The 25065-nt window shown below is 39.8% G+C and overlaps 1 protein-coding gene across 1 annotated transcript; it reads right to left on the bottom strand.

Annotated features, from left to right (window-relative positions):
* Positions 1-11459: 11459 nt before the first annotated feature.
* LOC123952537 (olfactory receptor 1J1-like) lies at positions 11460-12401 on the bottom strand. The gene has a single exon (XM_046021816.1). The coding sequence runs from the start codon at positions 12399-12401 to the stop codon at positions 11460-11462; it is 942 nt and encodes a 313-aa protein (XP_045877772.1).
* Between the last annotated feature and the right edge of the window lie 12664 nt (positions 12402-25065).

The raw sequence follows: 25065 nt of genomic DNA, 5'->3' as shown, positions 1-25065 counted from the left end.
AATGAAATATGTCTGGATTTTTAAAAAGAAAAAAAAGAACTTCCCTGTCTTAGAGACTCCCAGGCTGCCTTCCCACACATCCTCTGTGATATAACTAAAGTATATTTCTTCCTGGGATTGCTTCTCCCCAGAGCCCCTGGTTTTGTGGTGGTGCATTCCCCACAGATCTCTTATTCTCTCTGAGTTCCCTAGACTTCCTCATGGTCTTCTTGGGGAGAAGTGAACATGGTTTCCTACCTGGTCTCTTTCTGACATAACCCACCTATAATCCATAGGAAACTATTTTTTTTTAATTGAAATGTTCTTAACACATTATGTTATATTAATTTCAGGTGTAGAGCATAGTGATTCCACACATAGGAAATATTTTTGCTTTTATTGCCCCACCATGAAAAGAAGTGAAGGAATTTCTCAAACATAATTCTATTCCCTAATTCTAATTCCCCCTCTCCCCGCCCTCCCCATGTCATCTTTCCTATTGTTCTTGCTGTCATCAAAGTAAGAGATACATATCAAATTCTCTGAATGGTTTTTTGAAGTTTCTCCCACTAAGCTTGAAGTGAGGAAGAAAGCATCTCCTTGTCCGTTGAGAGGATTTGGGGTTCACTGTGCAACTTTGTAAAAAAAAAAACTCCCCAATACTTTATGAGAACCTCTCATATTTAGCTCTTAGCATTTTTTTCTCTCTTATGTACTGATTTTCTTTTTTTTCTTTTATTTGTTTATTTTCAGCATAACAGTATTCATTGTTTTTTTTTAAAGATTTTATTTATTTATTTGACACAGATAGAGAGTATGTGTGTGTGTGCTGTGTGCACGAGCAGGAGGAGGGGCAAGGGGAGAAGCAGGCTCCCCATGAGCAGGGAGTCCTACCTGGGCTCAGTCTTAGGACCCTGGGATCATGACCTGAGCTGAAGGCAGATGCCCAACTGACTGAGCACCCCAGACATCCCGGAAGTGAATGCTTCTTACCAACCAAAACACTGTGCAGAAATAGAATGGAAAGGCGATTGTTGCAGTGTAATTTTTTTTTTAATTTAGTGTCTGTTTTTTTTTATTTGTTTATTTACAGCATAACAGTGTTCATTGTTTTGGCATCACACCCAGTATCCGTGCAGTACGTGCCCTCCCTATTACTCACCACCTGGTTCCACAACTCCCACCCCCCCCCGCCCCTTCAAAACCCCCTGGTTGTTTTTCAGAGTCCATAGTCTCTCATGGTACATCTCCCCTTCCAGTTTCCCTCAACTCCCTCTCCTCTCCATCTCCCCATGTCCTCCATGTTCTTTGTTATGCTCCACAAATAAGTGAGACCATATGATACTTGACTCTCTCTGCTTGACTTATTTCACTCAGCATCATCTCTTCCAGTCCCGTCCATGTTGCTACAAAAGTTGGGTATTCATCCTTTCTGATGGAGGCATAATACTCCATTGTGTATATGGACCACATCTTCCTTATCCATTCATCCGTTGAAGGGCATCTTGGTTCTTTTTTTTTTTTTTTTTTTTTTTTTTTTTTTTCTTTTTTTTAAATTTATTTACTTGACAGACAGAGACCACAAGTAGATAGGCAGACAGAGAGAGAGGAAGGGAAGCAGGCTCCCCGCTGAGCAGAGAGCCCGACGCGGGACTCGATCCCAGGACCCTGAGATCATGACCCGAGCCAAAGGCAGCAGCTTAACCCACTGAGCCACCCAGGTGCCCCGGGCATCTTGGTTCTTTCCACAGTTTGGTGACCATAGCCATTGCTGCAATAAACATTGGGGTACAGATGGCCCTTCTTTTCACTACATCTGTATCTTTGGGGTAAATACCCAGCAGTGCAATTGCAGGGTCATAGGGAAGCTCTATTCTTAATTTCTTCAGGAATCTCCACACTGTTCTCCAAAGTGGCTGCACTAACTTGCATTCCCACCAACAGTGTAAGAGGGTTCCCCTTTGTCCACATCCTCTCCAACGCACGTTGTTTCCTGTCTTGCTAATTTTGGCCATTCTAACTGGTGTCAGGTGGTATCTCAATGTGGTTTTAATTGGAATCTCCCTGATGGCTAGTGATGATGAGCATTTTTTCAGGTGTCTGATAGCCATTTGTATGTCTTCATTGGAGAAGTGTCTGTTCATATCTTCTGCCCATTTTTTGATATGATTATCTGTTTTGTGTGTGTTGAGTTTGAGGAGTTCTTTATAGATCCTGGATATCAACCTTTTGTTTGTACTGTCATTTGCAAATATCTTCTCCCATTCCGTGGGTTGCCTTTCTGTTTTGTTGAGTGTTTCCTTTGCTGTGCAGAAGCTTTTGATCTTGATGAAGTCCCAAAAGTTCATTTTCGCTTTTGTTTCCTTGGCCTTTGGAGACATACCTTGAAAGAAGTTGCTGTGGCTGATATCAAAGCCGTTACTGCCTATGTTCTCCTCTAGGATTCTGATAGATTCCTCTCTCACGTTGAGGTCTTTTATCCATTTTGAGTTTATCTTTGTGTACGGTGTAAGAGAATGGTCGAGTTTCATTCTTGTACATATCACTGTCCAGTTTTCCCAGCACCATTTATTGAAGAGACTGTCTTTTTTCCATTGAATATTTTTTCCTGTTTTGTCAAAGATTATTTGACCATAGAGTTGATGGTCCATATCTGGGCTCTCCACTCTGTTCCACTGGTCTATGTGTCTGTTTTTATGCCAGTACCACGCTGTCTTGGTGATCACAGCTTTGTAGTAAAGCTTGAAATCAGGTAACGTGATGCCGCCAGATTTGTTTTTGTTTTTCAACATTTCCTTAGCAATTCGGGGTCTCTTCTGATTCCATACAAATTTTAGGATTATTTGCTCCAGCTCTTTGAAAAATAACGGTGGAATTTTGATCAGAATGGCATTAAAAGAATAGATTGCTCTAGGCAGTATAGACATTTTAACAATGTTTATTCTTCCAATCCAAGAGCATGGAACAGTCTTCCATCTTTTTGTGTCTTCTTCCATTTCTTTCATGAGTGTTCTGTAGTTCCTTGAGTACAGGTCCTTTACCTCTTTGGTTAGGTTTATGCCCAGGTATCTTATGGTTCTTGGTGCTATAGTAAATGGAATCGATTCTCTAATTTCCCTTTCTGTATTTTCATTGTTAGTGTATAAGAAAGCCACTGATTTCTGTACATTGACTTTGTATCCTGCCACGTTACTGAATTGCTGTATGAGTTCTAGTAGTTTGGGGGTGGAGTCTTTGGGGTTTTCCATATAAAGAATCATGTCATCTGCGAAGAGAGAGAGTTTGACTTCTTCCTTGCCAATTTGGATACCTTTTATTTCTCTTTGTTGTCTGATTGCCGTTGCTAGAACTTCTAATACTATGTTGAACAAGAGTGGTGAGAGTGGGCATCCTTGTCGTGTTCCTGATCTCAACGGGAAGGCTGCAAGCTTTTTCCCATTGAGGATGATATTTGCTGTGGGTCTTTCATAGATAGATTTTATGAAGTTCAGGAATGTTCCCTCAATCCCTATACTTTGAAGCGTTTTCATCAGGAACGGATGCTGGATTTTGTCAAATGCTTTTTCTGCATCAATTGAGAGGACCATGTGGTTCTTCTCTCTTCTCTTATTGATGTGTTCTATCACACTGATTGATTTGTGAATGTTGAACCAGGCTTGCAACCCGGGGATGAATCCCACCTGGTCATGGTGGATAATCTTTTGAATGTGCTGCTGGATCCTGTTTGCTAGGATCTTGTTGAGAATCTTTGCATCCATATTCATCAGTGATATTGGTATGAAATTCTCCTTTTTGGTAGGGTCTTTTCCTGGTTTGGGGATCAGGGTAATGCTGGCTTCATAAAAAGAGTCTGGAAGTTGTCCTTCTGCTTCAATTTTTTGGAACAGCTTCAGGAGAATTGGTGTTATTTCTTCTTTGAAAGTTTGGTAGAATTCCCCAGGGAATCCGTCAGGTCCTGGGCTCTTGTTTTTGGGAGGTTTTTGATCACTGCTTCAATCTCATTACTAGATATCAGTCTATTCAGGTTGTCAATTTCTTCCTTGTTCAATTTTGGAAGTTTGTAGTTTTCCAGGAATGCATCCATTTCATCTAAGTTGCTTAGGTTATTGGCATATAACTGTTGGTAATAATTTCTGATGATTGTTTCTATTTCCTTGGTGTTAGTTGTGATCTCTCCCTTTTCATTCATAATTTTATTAATTTGGGCTTTCTCTCTTTTCTTTTGGATTAGTGTGGCCAATGGTTTATCGATCTTATTGATTCTTTCAAAAAACCAGCTTCTAGTTTCATTGATACGTTCTACTGTATCTCTCGTTTCTACCACATTGATCTCTGCTCTAATCTTGATTATTTCCCTTCTTGCATGTGGAGTTGGTTTGATTTGTTGTTGATTCTCCAGTTCTTTAAGGTGTAGAGACAGCTGGTGTATTCTGGATTTTTCAATGTTTTTGAGGGAGGCTTGGATGGCTATGTATTTCCCCCTTAGAACCGCCTTTGCTGTATCCCATAGGTTTTGGACCCAAGTGTCTTCATTCTCAATGGTTTCCATGAATTGTTTAAGTTCATCTTTGATCTCCTGGTTGATCCAAGCATTCTTAAGCAAGGTGGTCTTTAGCTTCCAGGTGTTTGAGTTCCTTCTGAACTTTTCCTTGTGATTGAGTTCCAGTTTCAAAGCATTGTGATCTTAGAATATGCAGGGAATAATGTCAGTCTTTTGGTATAGGTTGAGTCCTGCTTTGTGACCCAGTATGTGGTCTATTCTGGAGAAGGTTCCATGTGCACTTGAGAAGAATGAGTATTCTGTTGTTTTAGGGTGGAATGTTCTGTATATGTCAATGAGGTCCATCTGGTCCAATGTTTCATTCAATGCTCTTATTTCTTTATTAATTTTCTGCTTCGATGATCTGTCTATTTCTGAGAGAGGCGTATTAAGATCTCCTACTATTATTGTATTCATATCAATATGACTCTTTATCTTGATTAATAGTTTTCTTATGTAATTGGGTGCTCCCATATTGGGGGCATAGATATTCACAATTGTTAGATCGTCTTGGCGGATAGTCCCTTTAAGAATTATGTAGTGTCCTTCTGTATCTCTGACTACAGTCTTTAGTTTAAAATCTAGTTTATCTGATATGAGAATCGCGACCCCGGCCTTCTTTTGAGGCCCATTGGCATGAAAGATGCTTCTCCATCCCTTCACTTTCAGTCTGGGTGTATTCACCCAGGTTCAAATGGGTCTCTTGTAGACAACATATGGATGGGTCCTGTCGTTTTATCCAATCTGCAACCATGTGTCATTTTATGGGCACATTTAGGCCATTTACATTGAGAGTGATTATTGAGAGATACGTTTTTATTGACATCATGTTGCCTTTGAAGTCTTTCTGTCTGTAGATTGTTTCTATATTTCTGTTCAGTGATATTCTTAGGATTTTTTCTCTTTTATAGGACCCCCCCCCCTTAATATTTCCTGCAGTGTCGGCTTGGTGGTTGCATAGTCTTTTAAGCCTTGCTGGTCTTGGAAACTCTTTATCTCTCCATCCATTTTAAATGTCAGTCTTGATGGATAGAGTATTCTTGGTTGCATGTTCTTCTCATTTAGTACTCTGAATATATTTTGCCAGCCCTTCCTGGCTTTCCAGGTCTCTGTGGAAAGGTCTGACGTTATTCTAATGGGCTTTCCTCTGTACGTAAGGAGCTTTTTTGTCCTAGCTGCTTTTAAGAGTGTCTCTCTTAAAACATAATTCCTCATTCTAACTATAAGGTGTCGTAAGGACTTTCGAGAATCTAAAATCTTGGGAGGAAATCTCTCTGCCTCTAGTACATGAACGTTGTTTCCATTCGTGAGATTGGGAAAATTTTCATAGACAACTTCTTCCACTCTATCTTCTAGACTTCTTTCTTTTTCCTCCCCTTCAGGGATTCCAATAATTCTGACGTTGGAATGTTTCATGCATGGCATCGTTTATTTCCCTGATTCTGTTTTCGTGGCTTCTGAGCTGTTTGTTCCAGGCTTCCTCCTGATACTTTCTATCTGTTTGTCCTCCAGATCACTAATTTTATCTTCTGTCTCAGTTACCCTAGCTTTTAGAGAAGTTAGATTAGATTGGAACTCATTGAGAGCATTTGAACATCATCCCTGGTGGCTTTCTGTTCTGCCCTAACATTGTGAACATCATCCCTGGTGGCTTTCAGTTCTGCCCTAATCAATTCTGTTTGGTCATCCATGGCTTTCTCCAACCTAGCTATTGCCTGGATAATTGTTAGTCTGAATTCCTTTTCTGACATATTGTCTATGTCGATAGCCATTAGTTCTGTTGCAGAAGGCCCATCCTCTGTATTTTTCATCTGTTGGGTATTCCTCCTCCTAGTCATTTGGTAAGAGATGACTAAACAGATGCAGCTGGACTTATCGATTGTGGTGCAGTCAATGTGGACCCTGGAACGCTTCTGTGCAATCAGGATTCCCCACCCAAAGGAGAGAAAAAAGAAAAGAAAAAGAAATAGAGAAGAAGAAAGAAAAAAAGGGAAAAGAAAAAAGGAGAAAGAGAGACAGAGATAGGAAAAAAAGGGAAGATAAAAGAGAAGGCTCAGCCCAAATGGGCCACAAGGTAAGATTTGTGAAGTATACAAACAAAAACAGACAAACAAAAAGACTGATAAAAATATATGACAAGAGAAAAAAATATATATATATAAGCAAAAAAAAAAAAGGGGGAAGAACCTCATCAGAAAGAACCCCAGGTATAAGATTTATATATTATCATGAGAAACACAAATTCACAGAAACACTGACAGAAGGAAAAATTGGGAGAGTGGTTATAAATTCTCAGTGTGGGTGAGGAAGGTTATTTTGATTCTTCCTGAATCTATCTTGATGTTTTTGTTAAGGGACTCAACTTTCCTAAGTTACAGGGGGATTAGAAACTGGTTTGCCTAAAGGGGTAGCATTGATTGGGGAAAGGGGATTACCTTGAAGTTTAACTCTATATGTATAGTAGAAAATAAAAAATAAAAAAGAATAAACTAGACTAAACTAAGTTAAAATTAAAAAAGAGTTTAAAAAATAGAAAAGCAAAAGAAAAACACGGGTATATGTATCAAAAAGTTCAGGTTAGAAGGTTATTAAAGAATTTGATGTACTGGACATCTCAGTGTGGTGGTAAATAGGTTAAAAAATTATCTGTATGTATGAAAAAAGAGAACCAGAATATTGGTAAAGAGTTAAAAATAAAAGTTGTATTTATGAAGTAGTGGTGGTTGTTCTCTTGAGTCTTTTTTTTTTTTTCTTCCTTCCTGGTTGTTTTTCTGGGGGAGGGGCCTGCCACGTGGGTTTTCAGACAATGATGTTCCCTGAGTTAGGTCCTCCCGCTCCCCTCAAGGGGGTGGGCACTGAGGAAACTGTTTTTTTCAGGCTTTTGTTCTCTGGGGGTTTGTATGTTCTTTCATCTGCTTTCTCTCGCCTTGACAGCTTTTGATGGTTTTTGGAGGTTTAGAGGAGAGCAAACTGCACCCTGAACTCTCTCTCAGAAAGAAGCCTCAGAATGTTTTGCAAGAGCTGCTGGCAGAGTCGGTTCTGAGTCACTGTCCCTGGGGATGCAGGAGCTCCTCGTTGTACCCAAAACCAGGGCAGTGGTGGCTGTCTGGGCAGCTCCAGACCGCCAGAGAGGTTCGGAGCAGAGATCGTACACTGAGATTTTCCCGCTGTCCCGGGCTGGGAATGTCTGGTTTTTCCGGATGCCAGAGCTCCAGGCTAGCGCCTATGAGCATCTATCCCAAGGGAGGGTGTGGGACACGCGAGTTTCAGGATTGCCTTCTGGCCAGGCTCCAGCCCCTCATGGGAGCCAGACCCCACTCGTTCTTGGGCACGCTGGCATTCAGGCGCACTGGCGGCTCAGGGACGGAGACCTGATTTCTCCACCGCACTCTCTCTGGCTCAGCACCAGGGGAGGCTGTCCTGGGTCTGGGGACTTAGGTCCCTGATCCTAACCGACCAGGTTCCCACTATTTCCTCCCGCGATCCTTTGCTCTTTGTTTTTTGAGTGTTTTCAACCAGACTCCAAGTTAATGCTGGTCCCCAGACGCAGGGCACTCTCGTATTGGGGTATTACTTTCCAATCGGTCACCTCTGGTGGCTCCCTCCCCCTTTTGTTTATCTTCCGATATCAGTCGGAAGCTCCCAGTCTGCTTTATGTGCCACTGGCATCTTCTGCTCCTGTAGAGATCCAGACGTGTATAATTCTGATCCCAGGCTGATTTCATGGGTGGTCGGAGTTCTTTGGTAGGTAATCAGCTCACTTTAGGGTACAGGTTGAAATGGCGCCTCCTCCTACTTCCCTGCCATCTTGACCTACCATCGGAAAAAAAAACGTACTCATTGTTTTTGCACCACACCCAGTGCTCCATGCAATAAGTGTCCTTTCTATTACCCACCACTGATTCCCTAACATCCCAACCCCCGCCCCTTCAAAACCTTCAGGTTCTTTTTCAGAGTCCATAGTCTCTCATGGTTCATCTCCCCTTCCAATTTCTCTCAACTCCCTTCTCCTCTCCATCTCCCCATGTCCTCCGTGTTTTTTGTAATGCTCCACAAATAAGTGAAACCATATGATAATTGACTCTCTCTGCTTGACTTATTTCACTCAGAATCATCTCTTCCAGTCCCGTCCATGTTGCTACAAAAGTTGGGTATTCATCTTTTCTGATGGAGGCATAATACTCCATCGTGTATATGGACCACATCTTCCTTATCCATTCGTCCATTGAAGGGCATCTTGGTTCTTTCCACTGTTTGGCGACCGTGGCCATTGCTGCAATAAACATTGGGGTACAGATGGCCCTTCTTTTCACTACATCTGTATCTTTGGGGTAAATACCCAGCAGTGCAATTGCAGGGTCATAGGGAAGCTCTATTCTTAATTTCTTCAGGAATCTCCACACTGTTCTCCAAAGTGGCTGCACCAGCTTGCATTCCCACCAACAGTGTAAGAGGGTTCCCCTTTGTCCACATCCTCTCCAACACACCTTGTTTCCTGTCTTGCTAATTTTGGCCATTCTAACTGGTGTAAGGTGATATCTCAATGAGGTTTTAATTTGAATCTCCCTGATGGCTAGTGATGATGAGCATTTTTTCATGTGTCTGATAGCCATTTGTATGTCTTCATTGGAGAAGTGTCTATTCATATCTTCTGCCCATTTTTTGATATGATTATCTGTTTTGTGTGTGTTGAGTTTGAGGAGTTCTTTATAGATCCTGGATATCAACCTTTTGTCTGTACTGTCATTTGCAAATATCTTCTCCCATTCCGTGGGCTGCCTTTTTGTTTTGTTGACTGTTTCCTTTGCTGTGCAGAAGCTTTTGATCTTGATGAAGTCCCAAAAGTTCATTTTTGCTTTTGTTTCCTTTGCCTTTGGAGACATACCTTGAAAGAATTTGCTGTGGCTGATATCGAAGAGGTTACTGCCTATGTTCTCCTCTAGGATTCTGATGGATTTCTGTCTCACATTGAGGTCTTTTATCCATTTCAAGTTTATCTTTGTGTATGGTGTAAGAGAATGGTTGAGTTTCATTCTTCTACATATCGCTGTCCAGTTTTCCCAGCACCATTTATTGAGGAGACTGTCTGTTTTCCATTGTATATTTTTTCCTGTTTTGTCAAAGATTATTTGACCATAGAGTTGAGGGTCCATATCTGGGCTCTCCACTCTGTTCCACTGGTCTATGTGTCTGTGTTTATGCCAGTACCATGCTGTCTTGGTGATTACAGCTTTGTAGTAAAGCTTGAAATCGGGTAACGTGATCCTGCCAGTTTTGTTTTTGTTTTTCAAAATTCCTTAGCAATTCGGGGTCTCTTCGGATTCCAAACTAGCTCTTAGCATTTTTTAGACCCATGTCTACATTGAGAGGCTCATGAGTTATGAAATTGAGCATTGGGCATTTCCTATAAACATCTACACTTTAAATCTTGCAACTCACTTTGGCATCTTGTATCTATCAAATCTTTGTACCTCAGTTGACACTTCCAGTTTAATACCCTGAACATGCTGTTCCTTCTTCCTGTGACCACCAGGACAAGATAGAACTTCATGTATCTGATTAATTCTGATTTGTTAAGTTTCAGATAAAGCAACACCTTCTCTTGGAAGTCTTTCCAGGTACTCTGCCACTAGGCTGAGCTAATTATTCCTCCCCTGGACACAGTGTTTCATATAAACAATTATAGTTTGTGCCATGCTCAATCACTCTGGAGTCAGACAACTAAGATTCAAATCTTCCTTCACTAACTCTGATGTTAAGATTTTTTTTTGAGCACGAATTTTGCCAAAATATTTTTATAAACTTTTATTATTTTTTATTTTTTATTTATTTTAATTTTATTTATTTTTTAAGTTTCTTTTCAGTGTTCCAGAATTCATTGTTTATACACCACACCCAGTGCTACATGCAATACATGCTCTCCATAATATCCACCACCAGGCTCACCCAAACTCCCAACCCCACCCCTCCAAAACCCTCAGATTGTTTTTCAGAGTTCACAGTCTCTCGTGGTTCATCTCCCCCTCCAATTTCCCTCAACTCCTTCTCCTCTTCAACTCCCCATGTCCTCTGTATTATTCCTTATGCTCCACAAATAAGTGAAACCATATGATAACTGACTCTATTTTAATGTATCTTAGGCTCTTAGACCAGTACCTGAGACAACTGAGGTGGCATTTATTTTGTTGCTGAATATCTGTGTGTGTTTGGGAGGAAAGGACATGTGGGTTGTATTCCTGAAGAACAAGAAAGTAGTGTGTTAATTATTATGTAAGGAAAGTAAAATTTACTATGTTCTTCTTTGAAGTTCTAGAAGGGCTCAAAGTCCCTGATGTCTGAGTGAAGAAGGAGACTTATCATCACCAAAATGGAAAATTCCTTAGTTATATGCAACTAATGAATTGTTGAACACTACAACAAAAACATGATGTACTATATGTTGGCTAACTGAAAATGATGAAAATTTTTTAAAAATTAAAAAAAGTATCTTATAGACCATTTCTTTTGATTAATATAATTAAAAAATTTTAAATTTAAATTCATTTTAACATAGAGTGTGTTACAAGTTTCAGAGGTAGAATTTAGAGATTCCAAGAAAAAAATATATATATATGTATAGATGTTTGAAAGACCAAATACATTTTGTAACAAACTGAAAATTTGGCAGAAGGCCAGCCCCAATGGCTTATATTTGATGATACCAGCCAAAGTGATACAGCATCTTCAAAGTATTTTGTGATCCCATCATCCAAGAAAAGAGCAAATTAAGTCCTATAAACCATGTCCCATTTTACCTCTCCCTAACAGGTGAAAGGATAATGTTAGCAAAGTTTTTCTGAGTGACATTGTGGAAGGAAGACAAGTGAGCTATTTTTACAATAATTTGTATTTACATGTAATTGAGGAAATAAGATCATATGGATATTTTACAATAGAAGTATCAGTTGAAAGAATATGTTTTCTTACTCAAGAGTTTTCTCAAGGCCCCTTTCATGTCTTTATTTCTCAGGCTATAAATGAAGGGGTTCAACATGGGAGTGACCACTGTGTACATCAATGAAGCAATTATGTTCTTGTTGTTGGTGTTGTTGGATGAGGGAAGAAAATAGAGACCAATAATTGCCCCATAATAGAGAGTCACCACTGAGAGATGTGATCCACAAGTGGACAAGGCTTTGCAGATGCCCTTGGTAGAAGGAACCTGGAGGATGGTGGCCCCAATATGGCCATAAGAAACCATAATGCATAAAAATGGAAGCATAATAGCTGTCAATCCTGCAGTAAAGATTACTAGTTGGTTGAGGGAGGTGTCTGAGCAGGACATTTCGAGCAGGGCAGCAAGGTCACAGAAGAAGTGAGGGATGGTGTGGTCAGCACAGAAGGACAGCCGAGCTAGGAGGAGAGTATGCAAAAGAGCACAAGCACAGGCAATGACCCAGGACCCAGCCACCAGGATGACACAAATGCTCTGACTCATGATGATGGTATAATGCAGAGGGTGACAGATGGCCACATACCTGTCATAGGCCATTGAAGTGATTAGGAAACTGTCTAAATCAGCAAAGAATATGAAAAAATATGTCTGTGAAATGCACCCTGCATAAGGAATGGATTTGTACTTCATATGCATGTTCATCAGCATCTTTGGGACAGTGACAGATGAGAACGCAATATCAGAGAAAGCCAAGTGGCTGAGGAAGAAGTACATGGGGGTGTGGAGGCGAGAGTCCAGCCTGATGAGCAGGATGATGAGCAGGTTCCCCAGCACCGTGGTCAGGTACATGCCCAGGAACAGGACAAAGAAGACACCCTGCTGCTCTGGCCAGATGGGGAGCCCCAGGAGGAGGAACTCGGACACACTACTCTGGTTCTCCAGTCTCATGCTGGTATATCAGCTGAAGGGGACTGGTGGGTAAGTTGAAAGGAAAAGGTGGAATATTTCTGGATAAAAAAGCGATCACTGTGGAGAGTATAACAGACAGGTCTTTTTGATTTAGAAAGGTCTTCATTCAGATTTTCTTACATTTGAGGCATATTTTGCCAGATAAATATAGAAAACATGTACATTAAGGATAAGTAACCACTTTCTTTCTCCATCGGTGCCAGGCTCTGCAAATGACAACACTGACAGTTAACATTTATTGAATGTGGTCCTTATGCACTGTTCAAATAGCTCATATGCAGTAATTGATTCAACCATCTTAAGTATATAAATAAGGGAGGAACCTTATTATTTCCACTTTTCAAATAGGCTAACTGAGGAAGACAGTCTCAGAGTCACTGAGGTAAGAAAAGGATTGGCTAGGATTGGGACTCCAGAGTTTGTTCTCTGGAAGTGGAATAAATTATTTGACATCAAAAATCTCATTGCCCATGGGGCACCTGGGCAGCTCAGCTAAGTTAAGCATCTGACTCTTGACTCTGCTCAGGTCGTGATCTCAGGATAGTGAGATTGAGCCACACTCAGTATGGAGTCTGCTTGAGGTTCTCTCTCTCCTCCACTCCCCCTCTCCCCACTCAAGCTCTCTATTCCCTCTAAAATAAGTAAATAAAATCTTTAAAAAAAAGAAATCTCACTGCCCTTCTTTATTTTGTGTGTAGTGATCTGTTTAATTCGTCATGCTGTTTCTTGACACATTCCATGATTATTGCTGATTTGTTCATTGACTGTAGATCCAGAATCTATCATAGACAATTAATGAATACACAATATAAATTTGTTTTCCTACCAAAAGCTGTCACATTCAGTAAAATTCATCATGGCATCCTCTTAAGAAACTTACCTCAGGCCTGTTCAAGACCTAGGTTTTATCCTAATAATCCTGAGGTCCCAAGCATGGTGTAATATTCAAAGAACTATGATCTAAAAGCCAAATGTATTTTTTTTGTTTATTTTCAGCGTAACAGTGTTCATTGTTTTTGCACCACACCCAGTGCTCCATGCAGTACATGCCCTCTCTATTACTCACCACCTGGTTCCTCAACCTCCCACCTCTCCGCCCCCTCAAAACCCTCTGGTGGTTTTTCAGAGTCCATAGTCTCTCATGGTTCATCTCCCCTTCCAGTTTCCCTCAACTCCCTCTCCTCTCCATCTCCCCATGTCCTCCGTGTTCTTTGTTATGCTCCACAAATAAGTGAGACCATATGATACTTGACTCTCTCTGCTTGACTTATTTAGCTCAGCATAATCTCTTCCAGTCCCATCCATGCTACAAAAGTTGGGTATTCATCCTTTCTGATGGAGGCATAATACTCCATTGTGTATATGTACCACATCTTCCTTATCCATTCGTCCATTGAAGGGCATCTTGGTTCTTTCCACTGTTTGGCGACCGTGGCCATTGCTGCAATAAACATTGGGGTACAGATGGCCCTTCTTCTCACTACATCTGTATCTTTGGGGTAAATACCCAGCAGTGCAATTGCAGGGTCATAGGGAAGCTCTATTCTTAATTTCTTGAGGAATTTCCACACTGTTCTCCAAAGTGGCTACACCAACTTGCATTCCCACCAACAGTGTAGGAGGCTTCCCCTTTCTCCACATCCTCTCCAACACCCGTTGTTTCCTGTCTTGCTAATTTTGGCCATTCTAACTGGTGTCACGTGGTATCTCAATGTAGTTTTAATTTGAATCTCCCTGATGGCTAGTGATGAAGAACATTTTTTCATGTGTCTGAAAGCCAGCCAAATGTAATTTTTAAAAGGAATTCTAATCTTTCCAGTGTGTCTAAAGCAGTCTACAAGAGATATATTTCCTAACCCAAATCAATATCAAAATATCTATGTTCTTTTTTTTTAAAGAGAAGGCAGGTATTCATTATAACATATCAAAGCTTATTGTAAAGGCATATTGATGGCAACAAAATGTATTTTTACAAAGATAAACTAATAAAACAGTAGAGGAAAATAGAGAACTTAGAAACAGATGTGTTTATGATGAGGACTTAGTCTCACCATCGCTTTGTCAACTGGATGTAGAAGGCACCCATGTACCATCAGTCCTAGTTCTCCTACCCACAAACAAGTGAAAGGAATTGTGTAATCATGAAACATTTTAATCTAGTAGGTGAAAATTCATGTTGAGAGATAACTATCAATGGCAAAGGGAGCCAGCTCACTCCCTGTAATGTCTGGAACCAGATTTCAAATCAGAATATTTATGAATGGCTTTCTATTAGGTCTCCCAGAAATAGGTGAAAGGTTGTTTGCCACTTAGTCCTAGAGACAAAAGCCTCTAGGCTTTCTGCACGGATTCCAGCACTTTGGACCCAATGTTGACCCCAATGTCTTCACGGATTGTGGCAAATGAATGACAGAACACTCCCTCTAACTTATTTGAGATTCTTCAAATTTTCTGGGTCAGTTTTCCTTGGGGGGACATGCAGAACTATACCTATGTAAGTGTGATTTCCAGAACAACATTGAATCTTCCATATCTCCACCCTAAATACCAAGCTCAATAGACTGTTGGTACTTGAAATTCATTCAGCAAGAGAAAAAAGGCTTTAAGTTCCCAACTAAAGTAAATATTCCTGGATGAGAATTTCCTATGGCCAATCCCCTCACTGATGGGATGACTGCGAGCCATTTATAATATTTGGGGACCAGGTTTGGATGGTAGAACAAGGGCACTGACCTCCTCAGACGAACTGAGGAAAGGAGAGGATTGGGGATTATATGCAGCATGAAAGTAGAAATTGAAGATAAAGAACAAATTCACCATTTTTGCAATTGGGTTGCTCTAAGGCTAAAAATAGTCACACTGTTAATAGAATCTGACTTAGCACCTAATTTGTGCCAGGTGCTTTTCAAGTACTGTTCATTTCCTTCCCCAGCTTTTTTTTTTTAAGATTTTATTTATTTGAGAAAGAGGGACAGCAAGAGAGAGAATACAAACAGGGGGAGTGGGCGAGGGAGCAGGAGAAGCAGGCTTCCTGCTGATCAGAGAGCCTAATGTGGGGCTTGATCCCAGCACCCTGGGATCATGACCTGAGCCAAAGGCAGATGCTTAACAACTGAGCCACCAAGATGCCCCTTTTTCCCCAGCCTTTTGACATAGACATCCAGATCCTCATTTAAGAGAGAAGAATGCTGGAACTCAGTGATGAAACTTTCCCATTGTTAGATAGCTCTAGTATCTGATAAATTTGGGATTTGATCCCAGGTCTATCTGTCCTCAAAGACTATTTTGCTTCTACTATATTACACAACTTATTAATGATACCCTCAAGTAAGACAGAACTTGTTGCCTGAGAGCACTCAAGAATTTTAGGAAGTATACTATGTGTAGGCTAATCAAATTTAAATTAAAAAAAATAAAATAAAAGAATTTTAGGAAGTAAATCAGGAAGTCTAAGGATTAATACAAATCTATGGCTTCAAGATATGCCTAGATGGTAATATTAATAATCATGATAACAGTAACATTATAATAATAATCCTTCATTAATCACATATTTGTTGTGTGAATAATATAGGCTATCTGCTATGACATGTACTTTATATCATCTCAGTCTAACAGAACAACAAAAAAGTCTTTTTTTTTTTTTTTTTTTTTTTTTTTTTTTTTTTCATTTAACCTGTTGGAAACTAGGGCTTGGGGAGTTTGAGTAATTTGCTTAAAATCATTCAGCAAGAAAATTAAGGACAAGTCATTCAATCCCAGATATACATGATTTCAAATCCATGTTCCTAACCATCATCCTACATTGTCTCTAGGAGAGCATGGTTTGATGGAAAAGAGACCTCTGGGTATATGGTCCTCATTAAGGAGAAGAGGATGGGACCTGTAATTTCCCCCAAGCCTTTGGGTGGATGTATGGCCTCAGTCCTTATTCAGATGATCAAAAATAAATAGAGAGACTAGGACACAAGCTACAGGATCTACAAAGATAGCTGCTCATAGAGTGAATTTTTCAGAGCTCCAGGATAAAAGCAGGTCAGATATTGGTCAATCTTTTTTGATAGACTACCTAATTTCTATCAATAAGTGAAAAAAGTGAAGGTAACTACGGTATGTATCCACTGGAAACAATGCCACATAGCTAGTAAAATGAGTTTCTATAAAGCTTATGATATAATTTTTGAAGGAATATAACAGCAAATTGTAGACAGGTAGGCATATTTACAACCATTTGCAAAACAATGCAGATTATATTATTTTTTAACCTGGGAAGTTTTTCTCATGGTTTGAATGCATGCCATATATTCAGCAGAACTGTAAAAGAGACATTTTCCTACAAGGAAAGTGCCAACCTTCAAGGAATTATAATCATTATGTTCACCTAAGTTATTTGAAGTGACACAATGAAATTATTAAAATGGTAAAAATGTAATCATCTGCAATAATTCTGTAGCTGATCATACACACACACACACACACACACACACACACACACACACACACACACTGCTGAGTGAAGTCTATAAGCACTGCCCTTACCGAACTCAGTAAACTCAAGGACTGTCAGCTCCAGGATGGGAAATAATTTTTCATTTCAAAAAAGTCACAAGCTCAACCCTCAAATGAGCAGGAGGTGCACTCTCTTTTTCACCAGGTCCAAGGCAACAACAAAGGTATCAATTTTTATCAGCTATCTTGGGAACCAGGGGACCAGGGCTACAAATTTCTGGTGTTGGACAATTTAGAAATAATTACTGAGTTTCCCTTAACCATTCCCGGTGGAGATGTGCCTTTACCAGATATGAAAGATAGTCAACTCCTTTGGGAATATAAATGAGGACTAGTTTGCAGATTCATTTATTCGTAAAGAGCTTTCACATCATTAAGCTCACTTAACCCTACCAATAATTCTTGAGGTAGATAGCATTTTTCCCATTTTATTGCCTTTGAGAGTGCTAAAAAAAAAAAGTCCAATAAGGATTGTAACCTAAACACGGTAACTTCAAACCTAAAGCCTAATTCCATGGCACCATGATGCCTCTCTCATAATGGCAGGCTCTATATCATATGGACTTCTTCCTTCTCACATTTAATCTGAACCCGGGAAGAGAGTTGTTAATAGTCCCTGGGAAATACATTTATCAAGGAATAGTTGGACTTCTGTTTCTCAAAAATAGAGGGGTTCTTTCTCTTCCTATGAGTATGAGAAGCCTTCGGAAACCTACTCTATTCATATTGGAAAAATTAGAGAAGAACACAGAATCAAGTGGAGGAGATAGAATTTTAATTCATTATTTTCTTCAATAATTTATTAATTTACCATCCATTTACTCAAAATGCTGTGTAACTTCTATGTGGCAAAAATTTTATGAGGTATGGTGAGTAAAGATTTGTGAAAACACAGTTGTTGTTGTTTCTCTGAAATAGCTCACAATTTAGGAGGCAGGCCAGAGCAAACAGTGTGTGTTAAATGCTGTAGTTAGGGTGGGTGAGTTTGGTAGTTGGTGGTGTAGGCTTTGACACATAACAGTTTCTACTCTTTGCCCAATATTTTTTCAAGTACTTTGAAAAATCTTTCTTTAGAATTAGATTAGAAAGATATCTAATCACAGCATAATATAAAAAGATAAGTAGTTACAGCCCAGTTTCCTAAAGGAAAGGGTTAAGGCAATTATGATACACACTCACTGGAAGTAATATTATATAGACACTCCAATGATGTTTATGAAAAACTTATGATATAATCTTTCAAAGAACATAATGGAAAACTGTATATAAGCATGTTTAAAACTCTATATGAAAATCCAAGTTATCATATTTTAATTTTATTTTTTTGAGAAAGAGAGCCCCCACACACACAAGTAGAAGGGCAGAGAGAGAGGGAGAGAGAATCTGAGGCAGGCTCCTTCCTGAGCATGGAGCCATTTGTGCTGCTTGATTTCATGACCCTGAGATCATGACCTGAGCCAAAATCAAGTCAGATACTTAGCTGACTAAGCCACCCAGATGCCCCCAGATTACCATATTTTTAAAACCTGGAAGGATGTGCTCTGAAATGTTAACAGAAACTACATTTTATTTATTTTTTTCCCATTTTATTTATTTTTTTCAGCATAACAGTATTCATTGTTTTTGCACAACACCCAGTGCTCTATGCAAAATGTGCCCTCCCTATTACCCACCACCTGTTCCGCCAACCTCCCACCCCTGACCCTTCAAAACCCTCAGGTTGTTTTTCAGAGTCCATAGTCTCTTATGGTTCGCCTCCCCTCCCCAATGTCCATAGCCCCCTCCCCCTCTCCCAATCCCACCTCCCCCCAGCAACCCCCAGTTTGTTTTGTGAGATTAAGAGTCATTTATGGTTTGTCTCCCTCCCAATCCCATCTTGTTTCATTTATTCTTCTCCTATCCCCCTAACCCCCCATGTTACTTCTCCATGTCCTCATATCAGGGAGATCATATGGAATAGAGGCATTTATATATTTTAAAAAATATTGCTCTGCCATAATATTTATATAATCATATATTTACTTGATAAGCAATGAAAATATTAGAGTCTTATAAACCATTGTTGAATTTCATGTTCCAGGAAGAAAGGTATAAGAAGAGGAAGGCAGTTGCCCCTAAAAGGCATCTTTGCTCTGTCTGATTGCTCTTTTCCCCACTCCCATTCAATACACAGGACCCTGAAAATCAAGGCATAAAACCTTCAAAGGACAAGTTCCTGCAGCCTCAGGGAATAGTCCCTCTCCTAAAAATAACCTGTAGCCAGCAAGCAAATGTTTACTGCCACTGCCAAATAGTCTATATCCCACTGCTTTATGGGGCTTCCGCCTTTCTAAATACATGTGCAGAGAGAGAAGAAAGCACGATCTTTGTTGAATTTATCCCTGACTTTTTATTCCTTGGTACTGGGCACACAGAGATCCACTTTAAAAATACTTCCTAAGGGTGCCATTATCTACCATGGATAGCTCCAACAAGGGCCGCAGGTTCTGCCAACTTAGATGATCCAGTTAGTAGGGTGCCGTGTACCATAGCCTGAATCAGCTGCAGAGCCCTCTGTTGAGATTCCACTCAAAATTGGCAGTCTATCAAGTCATTTGACAAATCAATTAAAGCAGTCTTCTAGGTGTGGTGTGCGCTCTCTCCAAACTCTGACGAGTCCTACAAAGTGCTGTGAAACATGCAATAACTTGCCCTTTGCTTTCCAGCTAGAATTTTGTCTTTTGTCCACCCAAGTGTGAGCTCCTCTGTTGCCTTCTATGCCATGCTACTTGCCACACGTCTTTCTTCTGTCTGTAGCATATCAGACTTCAGTGTAAGGGGTCTCCATTTTGACTCACTGCATTTCAGTCTTCCCAGACACAGCTTACATAGCTTTGCCTGTGCATTGCTGTCTGCTCCTGTTGGTACCGATGCCTATATAAGGTTCCTGTATCAGCGTTTGAGCTTCCTACATCCTGTATCCAAGTATTGCTCTCTGGTCCATCTACTGACTTGCCTCACCATAGATTTTCCCTCCCCACTGCACCGAGTGTCTACTGTGTCCCTCTCAGTGAGTCCAGTGTCTATAGCCACGCTGGTTTGCAAAGCCCACTTTGAGGTTGCTAAGCTGCTACTCGCTAATATTCCAGTCATCTTTTCTCTGGCTTTTGTCTAGAATGCTGCTGGTCTTCAACAATTCTGAGCTCACAGTCTCCTGAGTCCCTTTGCTCTGGGGCACATGATGTTGTGGCATTATTACAGGGTCATCAGAGCTAGAGAACAGCTTGCTCAGCTATAAGCTTTGCTTATATCTCCCACCCCCTAAATCCAGATATCCAAAAGGCCAAAGTAAACCCTCAGAGATTATTAACTCAAGGTATAAATACTTCTTTCTCTGTCATATATGTCTCATTCCAGAGAATGACTAATGCCACAATATATGAGCATTTTCTTCAAACGTCAGTTTCAAAGAACTTGAAGCTTTTAAACTTTGAGTCAGTTTTTCTGGATTGTGTGTGTGTCAACATTTTTTCCTATCTGCGAGTTTGTTTTCTTTGTGGGTTATTTTTACCTCCCTCCCTCCCTTCCTCTCTTCTTTTATTTCTTCTTTGAAAGTTATTTTTTTTTTTTGGTAGTGATAAGGTTTTTTTAAAACGACACTTACAATACATCTGTTAAATCTACAATGAGAAGGGAAGTACAGATGGCTATAGGACCACAGAGGAGGGACAGGGAGTCCACAATTGGGGAGTCAGATCAAACTATATAAAATAGGAAAGTCTGAAACAGTTAAAAAAAAAGTGCTCATAATGTACTTTCTGTCAGTATTTAAGAAACAGTATTCAAAGATGAGTCAAAATTGATTTCTACATATAGTAGTTGTGTATTGCTGTGCAACAAGTTTACTGGCTTACACAACAAATTAAGTGGCTTTAAAAAACACACATTTACTATCTCAGTTTCTCTAGATCTGGAGTTCAGACAAGGACTCTGCTCAGCATCTCACAAGGATGTGATCAAGGTGCTGGCTGGAGCTGCTGCCTCATCTGGGCCTCAAATGGGCAAGGATGAGCTTCCAAACTCATGTGGTTGTTGGCAGCATAACCAACGCTTCTTTCTTCCCCTGACAAGTGTGTGTGTTTTTTTTTAATTACTTAATTTATTTTTAATTAAAGTATAGTTGACATACAATATTATATTAGTTTCAGGCTACAGCACAGAATCAACATTTATAGACATTGCAAAGTGTTCACCATGATGGGTCTAGTTACCATCTGTCACCATACAAAGCTATGACAATATTCCGGATTATACTACTTATGCTGTACTTTTCGTCCCCATGATTTATTTATCCCACTTTGGGATATTTACCTGAAGAAAACAAAAACACTAATCCAAAAAGATATCTCAATTTTATTTGATATAACCAAACCTAAGTTTGTCAAGAAAAAACTAAAACCTTCCTCCCAAAATGTGGTTATTCCTGTCTCTTCCCACATTGCATTTCATAATCATCACCAGAGAGAAGAAAGTCATTCTCTTTGGGCCACCTGGTGGGTAGAGCCCACAAGAACCCTTTGTATAGGAGATAGTTCTACCTAAATTCTCAAAGGCCGTCTAGTCATTTGGCTTTCTGTTTGGATATGGTTGGATCCAGTAATTTCTCTCCTTTTTTTAAAAATCTCTCTGGAGTTCACTTTATGCCAAATGTGATTAAAGTAGAGCCTAGAACAGAAGGGAGGCTAAAGATGCCTTGAGATCCATTCCCTGTGGGCTCATTCTCCAAGTTTCCCAGCATTAACATACCTGTCACAGGATATCTTTCCTAGGGGAATTAAGGGGAAAATCAGGCCTGTAATCTAAGTCTCCAAGATGTTTTGAACTGGAAATTATAACATCTGCTTCCTACCCCCGAGGGCTCTCTCCTTGGCTAGTTATACTCCTCAGTTCATAGATTTGGAGCCGGTACATAGGAGTAAGAGTCTAAATGTTTAACTTTTCTTGTTGATGCCCAAGAAATGTCTAAGACCTTGGAAGCTGATATTTAGGTCCCCTAAAGAGAATCTCAGGACACATTAACTTACCAAACACTGGATCATAAATTCAGGCAAGGTCAGTATTTGGGATGGAATGGGTCTGTTTTCTCAGCACATACAGGTTTATATACATGTATGGAAGAGGAAGAATGAGAAAGCTGATTCTGACATAGAGGAGAAGTGAGAATAAAAAAGAGGCTCCTTGGTCAGCAGGGAGTCTGCTTCTCCTGCTGACCTCTCTCCTCTCATGCTCTCTCTCTCTCATCCTCTCTCTCTCTCTCTCAAATAAATAAATAACATCTTTTAAAAAAGAAAGAGAGAATAAAAGAGAGAGAGAATGAGAGAGGGCAGGGAGAAGGAGTAGAGACATGGAGTGACAGAAAAACAGAGAGACAGAGGCAGAGAGAATGAGAAGTGAGAGAGAAGGAAGGAGAAAATGACAAAGATAAACTGAAAGGACGGACAAGAAGAGAAAGAAAATAAAAAAGACAAAAGTGAAACGAGATAGTGAGATACAGGGAAGTGGTCTTCAGAAGAGTTTCCACTTGTTTTAGTTCTGACATAGTACAGTTGCTGAATGTGGGAGAGGGTGTTTTATTTATTTTTTTTCCCATTTTATTTATTTTTTCAGCGTAACAGTATTCATTGTTTTTGCACAACACCCAGTGCTCCATGCAAAACGTGCCCTCCCCATTTATTTAAAAAAAAAATCTGTAGATTCTCAATAATATTTTCTTATTTTTTTCCATTTTATTTATTTTTTCAGCGTAACAGTATTCATTCTTTTTGCACAACACCCAGTGCTCCATGCAAAACGTGCCCTCCCCATTACCCACCACCTGTTCCCCCAACCTCCCACCCCTGACCCTTCAAAACCCTCAGGTTGTTTTTCAGAGTCCATAGTCTCTTATGGTTCGCCTCCCCTTCCAAATTTTTTTTTTAATAAACATATAATGTATTTTTATCCCCAGGGGTACAGGTCTGTGAATCACCAGGTTTACACACTTCACAGCACTCACGATAGCACTTACCCTCCCCAATGTCCATAGCCCCCTCCCCCTCTCCCAATCCCACCTCCCCCCAGCAACCCCCAGTTTGTTTTGTGAGATTAAGAGTCATTTACGGTTTGTCTCCCTCCCAATCCCATCTTGTCTCATTTATTGGGGGGGGTAGGGGGATAGGAGAAGAATATTTTCTTATTTTTAAGTGCTTTTAAAAATTATTTAAATTAACTGTAAACATATACTGTATTATTAGTTTCAGAGGTAGAAATTAGTGATTCATTAGTGTCATATAACACCCAGTGCTCACTACATCAAGTGCCCTCCTTAAAGTCCATCACCCAGTTACCCCATCCCCCCACCTCCCTTCCAGCAAACTTCGGTTTGTTTCCTAGAATGGGAGAGGGTGTTTTATAGTCACCGTTGTGACTAGTGGCAAATGTCTCTAATCAGACAGTAACTTCATGTCCTTACATTTTAGGTAGGAATTAGCTTTACAAAGCAATTGCTTCATTTTGTTGAATACCACGTGGACGTTGGGAAGGACACATGAGTTTTGTTGTATACTGGTGCCCAGATAACCAGAGTCTCTGGATATTCCTGAGATCTTTCCAATAGTGGTGTATTCATTTCCCATTAATGCTCTAACAAGTTACCACAAAGGTAGTGGCTTCAAAAACCAAAACATTTATTATCCTATAGCTCTTGAGGTCAGACGTCTGAAATGTCGGCACTCCTCAGAGAAGGCTCTAAGGGAGAATTTGGTTTTGTGTGTATGTATGTATGTATGTGTGTATGTATGTATTATGTTAAGTTATGTTAGTCACCATGCAGTTTTTAGAGGCCACTTGAATTTCTTGGCTCATGCTCCTTTCCCCATTTTCTACACCAGCAGTAAAACATTTTGAGGTCTCTCCCTGACTTGTTCTTCTGCTTCCCTCTTTTACATTTAAGGATACTTGTGATTACATTGGGCCCTCCCAGATAATCCAAGGTAATCTCATTTTAAAGGCAGCTGATTAGCAACCTTAATTCCATGTGCACCTTAATTCCCCTTTGTCATATGCCATACCAGATCCCTAGGTTCCGGGCATTAGGATGGGGACATCTTTGAGTGTTATTATTTCTGCTTATCTCAACTGACCAGCAGGTGTTGTAAGATGAGAAGAACAATAAAAAGAGTGATCAAAATTTGAGATGCAAGCTAAAAACTCACTTCTTTTGGCATCTTTTGATTATACTCCTAATTTTTCATTATGGTATGCTATTATGTTGCATAGGGAGGAAAGGAAACATATTCAAAAAGACATACTTGGTATGTAATTTTAAAATGCTGTTGCATCATCACAGCCTTCTATATGTTGTCAATAGAAAATAAACTACAAATAAATCTGCATGAAATAGTTGCTGGGAATCGGCCTGATCTTTGCTTTCTCAACATGACATGAGATCCCAGGAAACCCAAAACCACCAAAGGGAAGGAGTCTAAGTGACGTCAAATGAAAATGTGTGTTTCTAAGAAGTTGGAACAGAGAAGTCAGCCAAGAGTGAGAGAGGTAGAGGAAAGGGAGAAGAGTTGGAAATGCAGGAGAGACAGATTTTTCAAGGTCTTTAAGCCATATTAAGGTTGTTACACTTCATCTTAAGATCAACAGGAAAACTTTGAGGGTTTTCAAACAGGGCAAGTTATTTAGATTTTTAGAAAGAAATATAGGTTTTAAAGAAAAAAAATCTCTCTTCAGCTGCCGTAGGGAGAATGGATAACATAATTCAGAGTTTTGTAAAAACTCTCTACTGAATTGGAAGAACCCTCTACTGAATTAAAATAAAAATGTATGTATATTGATAAGTGCTCTTTAGCCAATAAATACTATTTGTATCCTTTTATTTGGAAAATCCACCTCCCATCTGAAATTGAACAACTGAATTCAAATTGTTGAAGTCAAAGCTTCTTGAGTTTGCCGTGCTGTGGTTGATGATTTGGAATACTCAGCACAGAGCATTCTTGGGGGTAGTAACATGGCTGAGACATCATATTCCATTCTGGTCATCAGTGTCAGAATTCTGGTTTGTCACTAACCCAGGAAAAGCTGGCTCTCATTAACAGTCCTTCATCAA

This window comes from Meles meles, chromosome 11, assembly GCF_922984935.1.
Source record: "Meles meles chromosome 11, mMelMel3.1 paternal haplotype, whole genome shotgun sequence".
Lineage (NCBI taxonomy): Eukaryota > Metazoa > Chordata > Mammalia > Carnivora > Mustelidae > Meles > Meles meles.
This window is presented reverse-complemented; position numbering and strand designations above follow the sequence as displayed.

Bases quoted from the DNA above. Each gene is read 5' to 3' on its own strand.
- LOC123952537 (XM_046021816.1), bottom strand. From the start codon at position 12,401: ATGAGACTGGAGAACCAGAGTAGTGTGTCCGAGTTCCTCCTCCTGGGG.